We start from the raw sequence: 18,931 nt of genomic DNA on the forward strand, positions 1-18,931 counted from the left end.
AATGATGTTGATGATGTCATGGGTCATAAGCCCAATGAAATAATCTCATGTGGCGTGAAAAAAAATTGTCCTTAACACTTAGTAACCAAACCCATCAAATCACAAAAACACTGAAACCCAACAAATCAAACCAAAATGAAAACCGTCAACAATACACATGTTCATCCAAATTTATTACCCAACAAAGCAAACTCAAATGAAAATCAAATAGCAAAAACCCAGCCATTTCAATTTCTCAATACAAGCCTTTGGCCCTTTACTCTTGTGGCCTTTTTTAAGCCTTTGGATTGCTTTTGTTACACGTGTCTTTCATCCATATAAAAATGGGAGAAAACAAGAGGATTCTAAATGGGAGGGCAGCCGAACCCTAATCACTCATCACATATCTCTTTAATTAAGATTTTTTGTGTGCCTCTTCTGCTACAATAGCATAAAATGAATTGCTGGAGTTTCACCACAATGTCTACTATGAATGGTTGTTACATAACAATCTCTCTTACAAAATTTGTTAAAAATGCAAATATAGCTTTCCATGAGGAGTGGCAGAGTAGATAGACACAATAGTTTTATTGCTTCAATTTTCAGTGTATAATCGATTGAACTTCAAATTCTTTCAAAAACGGCAATCTTAGAGATGTTTGATATCGTCATGGATCCAAGGGTAAAATTTCTTATCCTAATTTAATCAGAAATACCTCAACTCAATTTAGCAACAAGAAAAGTAAAAAAAAAAAAAAAAAAAAAAACCCTCAACTCATGTAAATATCATAATTCAATCGCAAAACGAACCTAACCCAACCAAAAAAAATCCATCTTAAATTGCCTAGAAGCTAGATAAGCCTTAATAATTGAGCAAATCAAATAATTATGAAAACATATAATTATATAATCGAGCAATCTTATAATAGTAAAGGTGAACTTGAGATCTCATGTTGATGGATGCGACTCTTTTCCTAGGAAGCACTTGCACCACTGCACAGATACGATATGGCAACATGACAATTTTTGAAAAAATAGAACACAAGTACAGCTTAAATACATATATCAATTAATTGTTAAATATATTTTATATATGGTTAAGTATTTATTTTTCATATAATATTAAACGTATATTAATTTAAGAGAAATAATAAATATTTTATTTCTATATATTATTAATCATTTTTTATCAAATGGTTAACTAACTACCCTAACACATCACTCAATGACGAAGAGGCCGTTTGATATGGTAGTTTAAGCAACACTTTTCAGTTTTTAAACATTACATATATTTCCATGTACTTTTTCACTTACACGTATTCTCGAAAAATATAAACAACGTTACTAGAACAATATTACCAAACAGACCCTAACTAATTGTAACTGACTTAGATATTTTGGGCAGCTATACACGTGTTAGTGCTGGGGACAGCATGTGTGGATGATAATACTCTAACAAAGCCTACAACTAGGGTTTTCTCGGATCTAATGCCAACAATTTCCAAATGAAATCACAGGAAAATCCTTAAGTTCTGTGTGAATTTTTTTTTTTTTTTAAATACTGTGTGAAACAAAGAAAATGTTCACTTATGAGAAATAAGATCAGGCTTGTACATAGCCTACGTCTGAAAGTGATCGTCTTTTCAAAAGGCTAATTTTACGGCCATAGTGTTAGTACTATGCACATGCTAGGGTGAGCAGGAGAAAAAAGTGAGGGATTAGATGAACCAATCTTTAGGCTTTTGCTGATATGGTGGTTTTGGATTTTTTTAACAAAATTTCTTGTAAAATTTTTTTGCTTTCTATCCTACTTGCCAATTACTAGTAAATTCTAGCTTTTATAGTTGGTTCTTTTTCAGATATTGACCCATATTGTTTTAATTTGTACATTTGAATAATACAATCAAACATCTAAGAGTATGAATTTACTTCAATTAACATAAAATTTGTATTTATTAAATAACATACAAGTTCTAACTCAAAGAAAGGAGGTCGATACATTTAATTCAATATCAAAGGATTGGGAAGTAGAGAGAAAGAACAAGTCAGTATGTAACAGCTTTGGTAAAAAGCCTAAGTAAGATTTCAACATCAAATGTCTGATATTGAAAGTACATTAAGATGCAAAGATATCATTATTCTTACACATGGAAAAGAAAATCCAATTTGAATCAAATAGTTTTTCTGTATTTTTTAATGCAAACTTGCCACTGTAACAAAACTACACTATTTCTACTAAGACCCTTCATAAAACTACTACTATAAATGGAGTTCATGCATCTCTAGAAAGCGTTTGGATGTTGCCTCCAAATGGCTGTATATCCCACTGTTGTAGGCCTTAACAATCTCTGTCTTACCATCTGACAGTACTGAGGATCATCTGATTGCCCATCTTTACTTATCCACTGTACCATCTGATGATACATGGGGAAAAACCACAGTTGGATGGATCTGTATGTGAAATATGGGATTAGAGAAGTGATTACCACAAACAGTGTGAGAAGCCAATAAGAAGGGGCTGGTGCACAGGCTTCAATGAAGACCTTATAGGCTGTTGTTGATATGATGGGGTTCATTGCTCCATATGCCAATAGAAATATGTACCATGATATAATGCTACCCCAGATGTAGCAATGATTTTTTAAAGTGAAATAGTTAGTGGATAGTGCAATTTGACAATTCACCACCCATACAATGCAAGTGTACATGACAGTTCCAAGGATTTCAAATTCTGCAACTTCACCACCTTTACGAAAGGCAGGATGTTCCATTGCACGGGAGCAAAAGAAGAAGATCAATATCGCATTCAATACCCCATTGAACGCCCAGCCAAGGAATTGAAACCAGCTTAATAGGACGTTTTGTACACCTTCTTGGTACAACAGAGGGAACTGTGAAGTATCAAACCATCAGATGGGGAAAATAAAAGTATCAAACCCATAAACAGGAACCCAATATCAGATAACACAACACAATCCATATACCCATGAATTTCCTAAATCAAAACGGAGAGAGATACCAATCTGTTCTTAAGTCGAATGCGTCGTCCCGAGCTCAGACGGTCGCACAGGGGAAAATTTGAAGTGCCAAATTTTGAGTTTTGAAGTTGCAATTATGAGTTATTGGGCATTTTCAAGTTACAGTTACAAGTTATTGCCTTATTGGGTGAAGAGTTTACAGTGATGAGATTGAGACTGATGACTGATGAGTAATGAGATACCCACAAACCAAACAGGCGTTTTTTTTGTTTTTTTTTTTTTAACAGTGTTGCTTTGTTTTCCTGAAAAGAGGAAAATACTAATCAATGTGCGGATGCTTTGGCAAAGTTTAGAGCACAAATCGGCTCTAATTTTGTAGTTTTTTGTAACCCACCGCCTGTGGTGGGAAGTTTGTTAGCTTTTGATAAAGCTAACATGTTTTGTAATAGACTTGTTTAATTCTTAGTTAATATTATATCATGGTTTATCGAAGAAAAAAAAAAAAAACAAAAACAAAAAACAAAACAAATGCTGGATATTAGGAAAAATTTGTTTTAGGAAAATTTTGTTAAATAGTGTACTATCAAAGTTATTTAGTTATATAGCATCTTTTTGAAACTCAAGTTTCAAATATTATGTTCGATCAAATTTTCATAATACTTCAAACTTGAGTTTCACTTGAAAGTCGAGTTTAACAAACTTAAGTTCCAAAAAGATGTCATATAACTAAATAACCTTGGCCTAGTACTTTATTCCTAAATTATTCCTAAAATTAAGTTATTTGACAAAAAAATGCACCAGATATTATCATGATTCACATCTCACAACCAAGCTGAAAAGTCCCAAAATTAAAAATATCCATATCTTTTTAAGTGTTTTATAGGTACTATTAATGGGTGCACTTAAAACATTTGTTAATTTGACTGTTTTAAAAAAGTTTTCATACCTACTTTCGTGGAGAATATAAAAGAATTCGAATTTGGTAAGAGTAAGGGTCCTACACTATCCAATAAAATATTATCATATTAGTCCTTTATTTTAAACTCAATATATCTTACCACACCTAAATTCTGGATATTATCTTGATTCACATCAGCCTTTGGGTTTGGGCAAGCTAACCTATTGGGATCCAATTCATTCCTAACAAGCCAATCTTGTTTTACAATAGACATTCAGAATTGTATACCACTTTCTCTAATTATACATACCAAATTGTTGTTATGCATTTTTATAAACAACATCCTCCATCATAGGTTAAATTCAAATCTCTTTTTTTAAAAGGATAAAAGTGACTTCAAAACTAGTGACAATTTTCTTGATATAGTGACTATACGTAAATCTTATTGCAAAAGAAATATCAGTGTGTTTTTCTTTTTCTTTTGTTTTTTCTCTTAAGTTTTTGAGATAGTAGATCTACCCAATTAGCATTTACATTGGGTCTTGTAAATGTCACATGTTGGTAATATTTAGCATCAGAGCCCCAAAACCCCCCATTACTCGGTCTTGCAAAGTCTTGCAATTGCAAAAAAAAAAATTGCAATTATGCTACAGTGCCATCCTATTTTTACGATGGCACTGTAGCAACTTGTAAAAGGTTTATATTGTATTTTATGGTGGTAGGTGGGTATTTTTAATTATTTTTTATGAAGAGGAAGAGAGAGAAAGAGAAAGAGTTGGTGAAATTAATATTTTAATGAATAGATGAGATAAATAAAGTTGGAATGTTGAATGTGTTATAAAATGATATAGTACAATTGATAAAGTAGTTTTTATGATAGTAAAATAGAATAATTCCAAGAAAGCGGATGTGAATGCTCAATGTACGAATTCTTAACCATTACTTTAATTAAAATTAATTTTAAATATCATGAGCATTTTAATTGGTTAATAAGAAATATAGAATTGATTAAATTTATTCATGTTATGCAGTGAATATAATAATTCAAAAATACTATTATTCAGATTCTTTGAATAACAGGTAATAATATGTACATTTAGTTTGATTTGCAAGTGTATAAAGTTAACTAAAAAATAAAATTTAGATTGAGCCTCCCTTGAAAACTCAATAGTTGTCACTAGTTTATATTATTATTTTTTAGTAGGTACAATTTATATTGTTACTACATAAAAATTGGAAAAATTATAATTCAATATACAAACTTTATTGATAGAATTAGCTAATCTTTTACTTATACTTTTCAATATATAGCCATAATTAATTATTTAATTTATTTATAGAAATTAATTACAATGAAAGTCAAATATATAACTAAATGTTTACCAATAATTATTAAAAAAAAAAAAAAAAGGAGGTACTCGCACATAGTGTAGGTTATATATAACTAGGCTAAACATGTCAAAAGTTGTGGTCACACATTTCACGTCACTTGATGTTTTATCTGAGTCATCTCACCATTGAAATGCTTTGATCTTTGATTGCAGGTTTCTCCTCCGGCTTTTTGAGAAAACCCACGCACACCACATCTTCTGCAAAGGGTATCGATGTGTGGACCTTTTGGCTAAGGAAAGATTCTTTCTAGTAGTTATAACTTTACTTATTTCTCAAAAAAAAAAAAAAAAAAAAAAACTTTACTTTATATTCACACCATCCCCTTTTTCATTTTGTACCATTTACTTTCAGATGCTTACAGTACTTCATGCCCGAGACTTTGTAACCTAAAAAATATTAAAGTCACAAACTATTATATGAAATGTTGATGTGATGAGTGGTTATTGATAAGTAAAAAAAAATGATTTTTATGGTTAACCTAGATGAAAACCAGTAAGAATTTGTCACATCAATAGTTCTTATATATTTTTATAAAAACATCAAAAAAATTCCTCTTTACCCAAAAAAAAAAAAAAATTTAATTAAATGATGTTTTTATATATATTTCAAAAAATAAAATCAATTTATGCATAATAAATATATAAAATAAATAAAACACGTGTACATACAACCACAATGAATATACATGTGCAACCCATAAATTATCGACAAATTTTTTTTTTAAATTTGAAAAGTGTTAATTACTCTTATAATTGAATATATTTATTCATTCTTAATGAGTGTCTTTTACGTACTCCGTTGAGGGGATTGGTTGAAAATTTTATTCCAAATTTATGTTGAATTCAAGTAATCTTTTTTGTGCTAAATCCAAACTTTTTTTTTTTTTTTTTGTGTTACACTTAAGATGTTTTATTTACATCAATGAATATAATAGTTACTTGTCGTTTGATGAATATAATAGTTACCCTACTTGACCGTTTGGTGTAGCTTGTCATGCGAAGATGATGGAGCTGTTATCGTTAATGGACTTTCCGTAAGTATTTGGCTTTCCTTAACACTCCCCTTAAGGTTGGAGTGTATGTTCAATATACTCAATTTTTTAAGGTGAAGGCAAGCTTATAATGCCAAACGTCAATACAGCTGATGCAAACGCAATAGAAATTAAACACCTAATGGAAAATGCTATAGTTACAAATTATTTTACAATTTTTCTTACAAACTGTTGATGTGGTGGGTGATTATTGGTAAGTAAAAATGTGATGTTAGTGGTAGACTCAGATGAGAACTATTAAGAATTGATGACATTTGTAAAAATATTGTAAAATAGTTTGTACCTATAGTATTACTCATTTATCACTATCTTTCTCAACACTATCGGTCAAGTCAAATAAATAAGGAAAAAATAAAAGTCAAGCGTGTGTTTGAATCTCAAATTAATAAGGCAAAAATATATTTTTGTTCTCTACATTACATTTTAGATCAATTCTCATTTTCGTCCCTACTTTTTTGGAGTGTCTATATTGGTCCCTGAAAATTGAAAATCATTACCATTTAATTAGCCGCTACCATCATTTCAATAACGGAAATTGCTTATATAGCAAACGGTTGCACTGTTGACATGTTAGATACTGACATGGCTAATAAAATAATAATAATAATAAAATTTATTTTGCATTTAAAAATGCTGCATCAGCATTTTATTTATAAAAAAAACCACATAAAAAACAATAAAAACAAACTTCTAAACTTTTGATTTAAAAATATTAAATTAAATAATTTTTTTTCTTTTTATTATTGTTTTTGAAGAACATGTGTAGACATCAAAATTTTATGATGTATTCACAACCGTCCGATTGTTCATAATAAAATATTTGTGATCAAATTAATCTCCAATTGATGAGGTGGACGATCAACAAATGAAATCAAGCCATATAACAACATCAATAAGAAAGCCATGTGATAATGTCAAAAGAAAAGACCTATATGGAAAGTTCTTATTAAATGGAAGACCAAATTAAATTCATAATTAACTCTCAATAAATGCTGAGAGAAAATTCTAAATTAAATACAATTGAGTTACTTATAAATAGAGGCTTCTCATATGAGAAAATGGAGAAACTTAGAGAGAAAAACCCTACTGACACTCTGCCAAAATAGAGAGTCATCTCTAAGTCCAAAAAAGCACCCTTGCTCCCTCAAAATCAAGGCTCATTTCTACTTCTTCAAATCAAAGTAGAGATTTTTCTTCAATTAAGTTTGAGATCAAGCCAACGGCCCTCAACTTCAAATCAAAACTCAAGTACATCCAATCACACATCCAACTTGGAGACATCAAAGTACGATTCAAGATCACGCTCCATAGCCATTCGGATCGTAAAGTTACTTAGAGATCGAATCAAAAGAGTTTTGTTGTATTCTTTCATTGTAAAGAGTCATACAGAGGACCGTACTCACATATATATAAATCAATACAATTGATAATTTGTTACACTATTTCGTGATCGTGTGATTCTTCTTTTACGAAAATTGTGTGTACAACATGTTCTTCATGTTAAGGGATGCTTTTACACATAGTCACATGTCATCTGCTAGAGGGGTGACCTTGCTAGACCTGTGTTTGTTTTGGGGAATTGAGCCTAAAACTTGACATTGGGCCCAAAAATACTAGTGACTTTTAGTGCATTTTTAAGCCTACAAAATAAATAAAGCTCAAAATCTAAGAATCATGATGATTGTTGAAATAAATAGATAATATGTTTAGTATAATAGCTTTGATTAAGTGGTGAGTTGAAGATCATAATAATGAATGTTGAGTGATATCCAATATTAGATAATAATTAATAAATTATTATTTGCACAACAATGGGATGGTCTGAAGTAGTTCATGTCCATTGTGGCATAGTTCATGTTCAATATAATAAGATATGTCCAACCAATGAGATGGGCTCAAAATAGTCCATGTCTAGCTACGGTATAATTCATGTTCAATATAATAAGATATTTCTAGCAATTGTTTATATCCAAATAATATATGTCCAGCGGTGATTTATGTCCAAATAATATATATCAAATAATTTACGTACATATGTGGTTTATGTTTAAATAATATATGTCTAGTAGTGGTTTATATCCAAAAAATATATATCAAATAGTTTATGTCCAACTGTGATTTATGTTCAAATAATGAGAAATGATATGTCTACAACATTTTTACAAAAAATCTTAAGTGGCAAGTTGTTACTGGTTGTTATTGATGGATTAAAAAAGTAATTTCAATGCTAAATTCAAATTTGAACCAATAACAACTAACCACCCATGATTTGTTGTAAAAATGTTGTGGACGTAGTACTTCTCTTAAATAATATATGTCCAGCAATGGGGATCAATTAATTAATGTATATGCTCATTAGTGAAATATTAGTGAAATTATGTTTATTAAATAGTAATATAATATTAAAGCAATTTGTATCCAGGGATATAGTAATAATGAGTTAATACATACTCAATAACGTAATTTCAGAGACAGAGAAATAATGACTTATCTTGTATGTTTATGACTCTAGCCGTATAGCATCAATGGGTTGATAACATTCTAGCAACATGATAAAAAAATGAGTCTAGAGGTGGAGTATGTTATGATGAGTCCTTTAATAATGACTTCAAGGTTTAAGGGGAAAAATGGGTGCAACTAGAGGGAGATAGAGAGAGAGTATATCTAGTCATATGCAGAGACTGGTTAAGATTATACACTTAAATTCATAATGCTCTTTTAATTCTTTGTGAGATATGAGTGGTATTGCCTTCCATGAGTTTTTTGGTATTAGATATTTGTGCCTTCTAGGAGAAGGGTTTTTTGTATGATAAGTTTATGCATTCCATAAGAATGGCTTTTAGTATTAGAAATGTATGCCTTCCATGAGAAGAGCTTTAAAATGAAATATTTGTGCCTTTTAGGAGAAAGGTTCTTACTGATATGGTGGTTTTGGATTTTTTTTTTTTTTTTTTAACAAAATTTCTTGTAGAAATTTTTTTGTTTTCTATCCTTCTTGCTAAGTACTAGTAAATTCTAGCTTTTGTAGTTGGTTCTTTTTCAGATATTGATCCATATGGTTTTAATTTGTACATTTGAATAATACAACAAACATCTAAGAGTATAATTTTACTTCAATTAACATACAATTTGTATTTATTAAATAACATACCACTTTAATTCTTACAAGTTCTAACTCAAAGAATGGAGGTCGATGCATTTATTTCAATATTAAAGGATTGGGAGGAAGAGAAAGAGAATCAAGTCAATATGTAACAGCTTTGGTAAAAAGCCTAACTAAGATTTCAACATCAAGTGTCTGATAGTGAAAAAACTTTAAGATGCAAAAATACCATTATTCTTTTCAAGTGGAAAAGAAAATCCGATTTGAATCAAATAGTTTTTCTGTATTGTGATATGTAATGCAAACTTGTCTCTGAAAGAAAACTACACTATTTCTGCTAAGATCCTTCAAAAAAACTACTACTATCAATGTACTTCATTCGTCTCTTGAGAGCGTTTGGATGTTGCCCTCAAATGGGCTGTATATCCCACTGTCGCGGGCCTTAACGATCTCTGTCTTACCATCTGACTGTATTGAGGGTCATCTAATTGACCATCTTTACTTACCCACTGTATCATCTGATGATACATGGGGAAAAACCACAATTGGATGGATGTGTGAGTGAAATATGGGATTAGACAAGTGATTACCACAAACAGTGTGAGAAGCCAATAAGAAGGGGCTGGTGCACAGGCTTCAATGAAGACCTTATATGCTGTTGTTGATATGTTGGGGTTCACTGCTCCATATGCCAAGAGGAATATGTACCATGCTATAATGCTACCCCAGATGAAGATATGATTTTTAAGAGTATAATAGTTGACGAATAGTGCAATTTGACAATTTACGACCCATACAATGCAAGTGTACATGAGTGTTCCAAGGACATCCAATCCTGCAACTTCACCACCTTTACGGAAGGCAGGCTGCTCTATTGCATGGGAGCAAAAGAAGAAGATCAAAGTAGCGCTCAATACGCCATTGAACGCCCAGCAAAGGAATCGAAACCAACTAAATAGGAGGTTTTGTACACCTTCTTGGTACAACAGAGGGAACTGCAAAGATTAGAATTGAGAAGTTAGCCCAATGTCATTTACTATTAGGATTGGAATGCTGAAACTTCCATTTTTTTTTTTTTTTTTTTTTTTTTTTGAGCTTGGTAAAAGGAAAGAATAAACTTTTTATAAATCTGTAATGACAAAAGAAAAAGCATCCCTACTCAGGATTTACCTTGAGACAAAGATCTGCAGAGACATCCTGCTCAAGCACTCCTAAGGCTATCACAGGAAGTGACGTGAAGAAGACATTATAGAGTGACAAATACCAATCATTGTAGGGAGCTTGGCCTGAGAATGATGCATACACCTCAAAGAAGAAGAGAGTGAAGCCAAAGGCAATGTTCTTGTAAAAGAAGTAGCATATCTGTCAGGCAGCAAAGGATTATGTCATTATATATAATCCTTGGCTTCAAAACATTGCCAGTCAAGCTGCCAAGTTTGTCTTTATTAAATATTGCCTCAAGGCTCATTGATTTATTATTATGCTGTTGCGCCAAAGAACATCAGAAACACAAAAGAAAAAGAAAAAGAAAAGCAAGTGACAAAGGAGGTAGAAATTCACATGCTTTTCAATAAATCCATGCTTAACTTTTTTTCTTTTTTTCCTGTTTACACATTCTTGTGTTTGTATGTGTGGAATCTAACTTTTGTGTGAGTGACATTAAATTAACATTTTTTGTCATGGCTATCTATAGAATAGAAAACTTCTTTTTTTTGCCCATTCTTGTGTTTGAGTATGCGTTTGTTCGTGGAATCTACTTTTGTGTGAGTAACATTAAATTAACAATCTTTGTCATGGCTCTCTGTGGTATAGAAAGAAAATAAAAAAGAAAAGAAAAGAAAAAACAGTAGTTTTTACTTTTTAGGAGCAATATAGAGTAAGAAATAGAATATTTTATATATATATAATGAGTAAAAATTCAAATTTGCGGGCCTCTTAAGATTCAAAGTTTAGAAACATAATTTGATATAAACTTTTTTGGATTGATGTTGGTGTTAGAGTTCACCATTAACAATTAATAATGATGATTATCAGGATTCTCGACATTCACTCCTCATTACCTATAATGAATAAACAGGAAAAAGACTCTTAGTTCTGACTCAAGGCATCTGCAAATTTTAAATAATTTCCAACAAAAATTGCTTGAGAACAAAATCTTCTATATTTTTGGCATTTATTTACGTTTTTAATTTAAAATAGGGTGTGAAATTCATATTGATCTCTGACATTTCCAGGGTGATATGTTACCATTCTTGAGATCCTTCTGTAACACCAATGTCCATGCACAAGAAGCAAGCGCTGCAAATATCGGAACTGAGCAATTGCAATGTCACTTGACATAACTGCCTGCAATTTGGAAACAGATATTTGTCAAAATGGACAACTGAAAATGCAAATTGAAATAAATTTCCAGATGGAATTTAAAATAGATGCAGAATATAATCTTTGAGCAATCCTTTCAGAAAATACCTGCATTCCCTCAACACCACTAATGCCAATTCCTATATCTGCTTCTTGTAGCATTCCAACATCATTTGCTCCATCACCAATTGCTAGAGTTGTCCTACCTGTTTTAATTTTGACCAGTCTTGTAACCTGCGTTATCAAGTAACACCTATTTTCAGCCTAAATTTTCTTGAATTGCTATTAACCTAAAACGTTTGGAAGATTTTGCATATTATAAACTTCAATTAATTAAAATAGGGAACTCCAAAAAATTAAGCATGTTTGGCAGCCTATGACTGCCCTAAGGATATTATGGGAATGAAATTATGACTCAGGATCAGATATAAAGCTTTGTGCTAAACATAAAAAGTTAAAAAGAAGTAAAATACATTGATTCACACACACACACCTGAACAGAAAAGGAAGGAAAAACTTACAAGGGCTTTTTGTTTGGGAGAACAACGACAGCAAATAACTGATGCACAGCCAAGGGCAAGCTCTAAAAACAGGCCCTTGACATCATCCTCCAAAGCACAAGTGAGTGACTTCCCATCAATGATCAAAGCCAATGCCTCTGAGCTTTTGCTTAATGTGGTAAGTGATTCTTTTGCCTCCCTAATCTGCTGGAGGACATTTGCCTTAAATGCCTAAAATAAGAAAGATCCCATCAAGCTCACAAATTACAAGTGTATTAAATTCACTTACAAATGAACATTAATTTTCTATGACTGTAAACTATAACAACTTATCAGGAAAAAGAAAAAGTTCAACTATTTAGGCAGAATCCTTTTTTATCATTGGTTGTGTAATACTCCATTTTCAGCATTACACAATTGGCATTGCATATTATGCATCACAACATCTGTTTTTAAACATTCTGTATAATTTCATATAAGTACCAATTAAGGGGTGTCCCAGTTACATACGTTGCAAATGGAAAAGTTGTTGGTGTCTCTACCACACAAATTAATTCAGCTCGGCACAATCTCTCTCATAAACTAGAAGACAAGTTTGAACATGAGTGGAAAGATAAAAAGGAGTGGCTATGGGAGCTTCGGGTCATTGATTGCAAAATTTAGAAAATGTTTTAAATAGACCATATGGTTAAAATTGGTAAGCAATATGAGTACATACTAGGAAATTCAACTGAATTGGCAGATGAACATGTATATAGAGCATCAAAAAAGATTATGAGTATCCTCTTTTTCTTTTTCTTTTTCTTTTTTTTTCTTTTTGACAGTGCTAGGACATTAAGTAAGCTATTTGATTCTTCAGACTTGGTAAGAAAAGGAACTTAAGATCTTACAATAACTACTCAAATTTCAAATTATCATAATATTCCAAGTTTCATTGTGTTTCTTCAATGTTTTATTAGAATTCAAAAGGATATCAATCAAAAACTAGCACTGAAATGTTGTCAAGTCGTTGGACCTACCTTTGTTTTATAATTTCTGTACATACTTAGCATCAGAAAACATTATGTTTCTGGAGAATTTATACAATAAGAACTACTCATAAGAAACAGGTATTCTTAGAAACAAGCACCGCACCTAGAATAGTGGAGTTTACCACACATCCTCCTCAAAACTAATCTGTAGGTTGTGACTATTCTTGTAGTTGAAAATGAAAAGCACTTACCTCTAATTAACACATAAAAGTAATAAAAAATAAAAAGAGATAACACTGTAAAAAATTAGGGTTTACCACTGCTACAGCAGAATTGTCCCCTACTTTCTCCAGTGCTTTAATTATTGGGGTCTCTGAGCTGATTACAATTTGCTCCATTCCTTGTCTAAGCAAACAACAGGCAAAGCTGAAAGATAAAAGATAAATAACAATTAATTAAATTCAGAAATCTTTGTTTATTGGGGTCAATATCTAATGATTCCTGGAGCCAACCACTAATCATACCCAATATTGATTGCTGTCTCCAATTTATCTCCAGTCAAAACCCATATTTTGATTCCTGCCTGTGCAAGCTTGTCAATACATTCAGGAACCTATCCAGCACAAAGAAATGTATATTAGATCTAATTTCACAATCATTTGAACATGTCATTCAGACTAATTTTGTTCAGAATAGAAATATTGATAAGTATTTGACACAATTATATGTTAAAGAATGAATTTGGTAACTTTTGGAGGGGGAAAAATGGTCCACCTCAAGCAAACCCAACTAAGCCTTAGTTTCAAGATTTTCCATAATTACATCACAAAGAATTTCCTAAAAAATGCCATAAATTTTGTAATTTCATTTTGATCAGTTATAAAAGTCTCTTTGCTTTACTGCATTAAACTTACCCCATTCTGAAGTTTGTCTTCTACTGCAGTAGCACCAAGAAGAATCAAATCATTCTCAATCTTTTCTGCCACTTCCTCCATCATTTCGTCACGATCTGCACTCACAGAGTTCTTGGCCATAGTAAATTCTTCATTAAACTTATTATATTCTTCCTCATCCAGTTCACGATATGCAAACAGCAAGGTCCTCAAACCAGCATTGGCATACTCATTAGCATGCTCCTGAGTCTGCGCTTCAAACTCCCTTCCATTCTTCGCAAGTCTTTCAAATATGACACTGCTCAGGAATAAATTAGAGTAATATTAATAATTAGAGTAATATTAATAATTAGAGTTCAAATAAATTTGTAAACTGGGAAACAAGTGAAAAAGGAAATCAGCCTCACACAATGTTCAGATTATTTAAGAGCAGGAATTATAGTACTCAACTGTGTATACACGTGAAGCGGAAATGTGATTGCATTCCCTTATTTATATCGGGAAATGCATGTCAGTCTTTGAATTCTTTTTGTTTTGAAAGGGAAAAGGGGTGGGGGGGGGGGGGGGGGTTGATTATAGTGAACCATCTATGCCATTATCAAAAAGATAAAAAGACATTCTGCAAGTTAGAATGGCACAACATGCATACAAGAAGCACTGTGTTGACCAACCTCTTGCAAACTAGTGCAGGATTAACATGTTATCTCGGAGTTTGTAAGAAATAATTACTTACTAAAGTAATCTAAATATTTTTCAAGTGATGTTTCTTTTTACAAACCTGTCAGCACCTTTACAAAGTAGTAGCAGCTTTCCCTCCATGTTTCTTACAATCACAGACATCCGTTTTCTTGAGTTACTGAACTCCAAGATATTCAAAAGTTTATAAGATCTGAAAAATGAAAATATGTCACTTAAGCCATATATCTCTCAAAAGTTACATTATTACCTTGAGAAGAAGAGCACAAAAAATTTCACCATGGTATGAGTGAACTGAAATGTTTTTTGTAGCAAGTACAAGATTTTTTACAGCAGAAAAAGTAAAAGCAAAGAGGGTCTATGTGCAAGACACTAACCTTTGAACTTTCCTGCCAGAAACGAGATCTAATTCATGTATTAAGATGCTTGTTTGAGTCCTCTCGTAAAATTCAAATCCCAGTTCTCTGGCTGCGATCACAAAAGCAGCCTCATCTGGTGATTCAGCTTCATAAGAAATTCTTCCTGTTTCTTCATCAACTTCAGGTACTGCAGTATGGCAAATGGCCAGTAACAGTAGAAATTTCTGGATTACATCTGCATGAGGTTCATTAACCCAATTACCATGTGTGATCCTTTCATCGAAAAAGTTAAACCCTTTAATGGCTGCTTTGGTGGAATACTCAACCTGACCCTCTCCATTTGTCACCTCTATAGCTGAAGGCAACTCTTCTCTCCTTGACAGAGCTCTCTCAACTACTGTCACTCCACGCCCATAAGCAGTCCCTGCCATTGAACACTTAATAAACTCCATCGAGTTGCAAGTCAAAGTTCCTGTCTTATCAGAAAGTATAGTGTCAACTTGACCCAGTTCTTCATTCAAATTTGAGGTACGGGCTTTTGCTGGCTTGTCGGCTTCTTCATAATACATGTGCAGATCTTGATTGATGAAAGTACATTGAATAACTTTAGCTATTTCTAGTGAAATATACAAGGAAATGGGAATCAAATAACTATACAGCATAAGGCCAGTCAGAAAGATCAAAATTGCTGCCACTGGTGCTCTTTTTGGATCGTAGTATATTGCAGTGTCATCTGGTCTAAGGTACCATCTTTTCATTGTTCCATTTTCCAAGTCCTCCCTAGTTGAACTTCCAAAGAAAATTGACCCAATAAAAGATATCAACACAAGGATAGAAAACAAGAAGTAAACAAGCTTATCCATTCTTCTCTCAATTTTGCTTCTCTTGGAAGGAGGAGCCGTTGAATTTTGCATAACCTTTGTATCATGACCTGTAAATATTACCACCCCATAAATAAAATCCGTGTTTTTTAGTTTTGACTCCCTAAGCAGAAGCTGCTGAGGTGTAAGTGGGTACTGTTGTTCTTCAAGCTGCAAACTGCCTATAAAAGAGTACAAATTTGCATTTGGGTCTTCACTTTTTATTACAGCCTTGAAATTTTGAAAGCCTGAGTCTTCGTGCAGCTTTGAAGTTGCATCCACTGCTTGTTTTAGTTTTAAATTGGTTTCCCCATCTAGGTTCATGGTCTCAACATAGCAAATTGCTTCCTCATAACTTGAAGAAAGTAGGATGAGATCAGCAGGAAAATATCCATCCTTTTCCACCTTCACTATATCTCCAACTTCCAAATTCATCCATTTAGCATTATCGAATACCCCTTCACCACGATGCACTTTTACCTTTCTGTTGTTCACCTCAATATCCTGATAACAACACAGACTAGATTATGGACCTAGGATACAGAGATCACTAAAAATAACATTATGAGTAATAGGATTAAGAAAGGTGAACAAGATAAACATGTATGTATTGTATCAACTTTAAATCCTTTAGTATAGATGAAGTTTTTAAGTTTTTACACCTAGCAAGATATGTGTGCACGTGAATATTTATGCTGCACTCTCTCCAATTGTTTCTAATAGCTTACTGTAAAAACAGGAATCAAGCCAAGGGTGGGAGAATAACATCTAGTAAAACGTGAGCTATTCTCACTTTAAAAGTCCACCTTGTTAAAAATATGAGGATCCAAAAATGAAACCAAGTACTTACATATTTGAACTGGCCAACTCTAAAGAATCAAAGTTTTTCTATTGAAGATACTGGTAGTAAATTTATTTTTAAAAAAGGAATTAAATGCATTTCTCTATTACAGATCAAGTCTCTGCATCTGAACACAGTCAAGTTAATTGAACCTCCCTGGGCTCCAATTTTCCACTAAACCATCAAAACAACTGAACCATTACTGAAGTGACAACTAAGTTGGAGCTTCTTCTATGAAGTATATGCTATAGGGGAAGGGCAAAGAAAACATATTCCAACAATGCCTCTATTTGCCATAGTTAACTATGTAGATGATATCATATTTCCTATTTACTCAACATATTCTAAAATATATTTAATTGTTTCAGTGTCAAATTTGAGATAGGATTACAGAGCTCCCTTCACATTTGTTCATTAAAAGATATAACTTATTCTGTAAGTTAGGGAAAATATGAAACTTAAAAGCAAGAAGGTTAGACCAAAGCAGTGTATATAATTACAAACTAACCTGCCTTTTTCGCCTCAAATCTTCTATAGCCTCTTTAATCATTGCAGCTAAAATCACCAGAGCAAGAGGAAGAACACTACTTACTGGTGAAGAAGGAGACAGCGGCGTGAAACTCAAAATTGCGGAAATAAGGAAAAAGACATTGGCAGCCCGCCTGAACTGCTCAAAAATTGATTTGGGGAAGAACGTTGCAAGTGTATATTTTGTACTTGTGACATAATTGTTGCCATAAGTTAGGACCCTTCGACTTTCGGTGGTGTTGCAATATACCACCCTTGAGAAGCCGGGTCCTCCAATCAGTGAGTGTTCAGATTGAAATGTTTTTGTTCCACATCTGAAGGGAAGTAAGCTGCCTAAATGCAGCTTCTTTCTTATACCACGAGCCATTTTCTAAGCTATCACCTCTAATCCCACACCCCAGAACAACTGTGAATCTTTAGAGAAAATAACTTCTGGGAATTCACCTTCCTAAGGAAGCTTATCCACCAACAAAATTTCAAAACTCGATTCCCTAAGAACTAATAACAAATCCCGCACCCTCAAAATTTAGACTCAAAACAATGACAAAACTTTAAAAAATTTATATGGAAATAAGTGTATCTCAGTGTTTATAGACCTGACTACCATCCAAGTTTATGACTTTTATAGCTACAAACGACAGATACGGGTTTCCCCAGGTAAAAACTACGCAAACAACTACCTTTAAAAATCAAAGAAAAGTGAAATTCGAACTCTAAAAACTATTCCAATTTTGGAAACTGATCCAAGAAGTGTTTGGAGTCAACAAAAGCTATGAGGAATAACAGACAAGATAAAACGCATTATAATTGGCTTTCACATTCTGGGTCAGCTCCTATTTCTCATTCTATGAATCTACATGACAGAAACCGAGTGAAACTAAAAAGTGATCCGTGAAAGTTTATACGACATTGATAGATATTGATGAATTTGCAAAATATATACAGCATTGACAGATTTTTGAAATGAGAAACAGGTAAAAAGGAAAACTAAACCTGTTTTGTGAATAAAATACTTAATAGTAGAAGTTGGGTTGTGCATGTTAAAATGGGTCCATTGATTTTGTTGAGAAATCGTTCAACATTCTATTTGTGACATTCTTCGAAACTTATGGTATTGGTGGAGACAGCGAGTGTTGTTCACGCGAAGGGAAGGGACGTGGTTGAGGCCGTTGTATAACAGTTAAGTAAACAGTTGTTCATGTGGCTAAAATGAAATCACAGTCAAATGTTTAAGGTAGAACTAGACCTGGCAAAACTCAACGCGACCCGTTAAACGTTCAGAACTCGAAATTATAAAGGGAAATGACTCTTACACACGCGCTTGTTTTTAACAAATATCGAGCTTTTAACTGAAATAGATGCGCGCAGGTGTACATTGTGTATAATAACCATTGCAAGAACCAGTACGTTTTTGGTCATGTGAAGAATGACAAGCGAGTTTTTTTTAGATGCTATTCTTGTGCCATAACTTTTGTCACAATTAACCAAGTTGTGACTGGATGTAAACAGTGGAAAAAAAAA

At 32.6% G+C, this 18,931-nt stretch overlaps 2 protein-coding genes across 2 annotated transcripts; both read right to left on the reverse strand.

Moving 5' to 3' along the window:
• Positions 1–2,261: 2,261 nt before the first annotated feature.
• Positions 2,262–4,129, reverse strand: LOC115964515 (phospholipid-transporting ATPase 10-like). Its single transcript, XM_031083812.1, has 2 exons — positions 4,016–4,129; positions 2,262–2,870 (listed from the first exon to the last, which is right to left on the reverse strand). Exons 1-2 carry the CDS (start codon positions 4,127–4,129, stop codon positions 2,262–2,264), a joined length of 723 nt encoding a protein of 240 aa, XP_030939672.1.
• A 5,473-nt stretch (positions 4,130–9,602) lies between these two features.
• On the reverse strand, positions 9,603–18,468 carry LOC115962899 (putative phospholipid-transporting ATPase 9). The gene is made up of 11 exons (XM_031081780.1): positions 17,391–18,468; positions 15,200–16,545; positions 14,905–15,015; positions 14,148–14,424; positions 13,758–13,846; positions 13,551–13,659; positions 12,284–12,493; positions 11,871–11,996; positions 11,649–11,747; positions 10,572–10,763; positions 9,603–10,396 (listed from the first exon to the last, which is right to left on the reverse strand). Exons 1-11 carry the CDS (start codon positions 17,775–17,777, stop codon positions 9,767–9,769), a joined length of 3,576 nt encoding a protein of 1,191 aa, XP_030937640.1. The 5' UTR covers positions 17,778–18,468; the 3' UTR covers positions 9,603–9,766.
• Positions 18,469–18,931: the final 463 nt, after the last annotated feature.

This window comes from Quercus lobata, chromosome 10, assembly GCF_001633185.2.
Source record: "Quercus lobata isolate SW786 chromosome 10, ValleyOak3.0 Primary Assembly, whole genome shotgun sequence".
NCBI classification, from domain to species: domain Eukaryota; kingdom Viridiplantae; phylum Streptophyta; class Magnoliopsida; order Fagales; family Fagaceae; genus Quercus; species Quercus lobata.

What these genes read in the sequence shown, in the direction of transcription:
- LOC115962899 (XM_031081780.1), bottom strand. Translation starts at nt 17,777, where the DNA reads ATGGCTCGTGGTATAAGAAAGAAGCTGCATTTAGGCAGCTTACTTCCC. An exon ending in ATTTGAGGCGAAAAAGGCAG is followed by an intron (nt 16,546 to 17,390) that starts GTTAGTTTGTAA and finishes TGTTGTTATCAG; the next exon opens with GATATTGAGGTGAACAACAG. An exon ending in AAGACAAACTTCAGAATGGG is followed by an intron (nt 13,847 to 14,147) that starts GTAAGTTTAATG and finishes TGTGCTGGATAG; the next exon opens with GTTCCTGAATGTATTGACAA.
- LOC115964515 (XM_031083812.1), bottom strand. Translation starts at nt 4,129, where the DNA reads ATGTCTATTGTAAAACAAGATTGGCTTGTTAGGAATGAATTGGATCCC. An exon ending in ATATCCAGAATTTAGGTGTG is followed by an intron (nt 2,871 to 4,015) that starts GTAAGATATATT and finishes GATACTTCACAG; the next exon opens with TTCCCTCTGTTGTACCAAGA.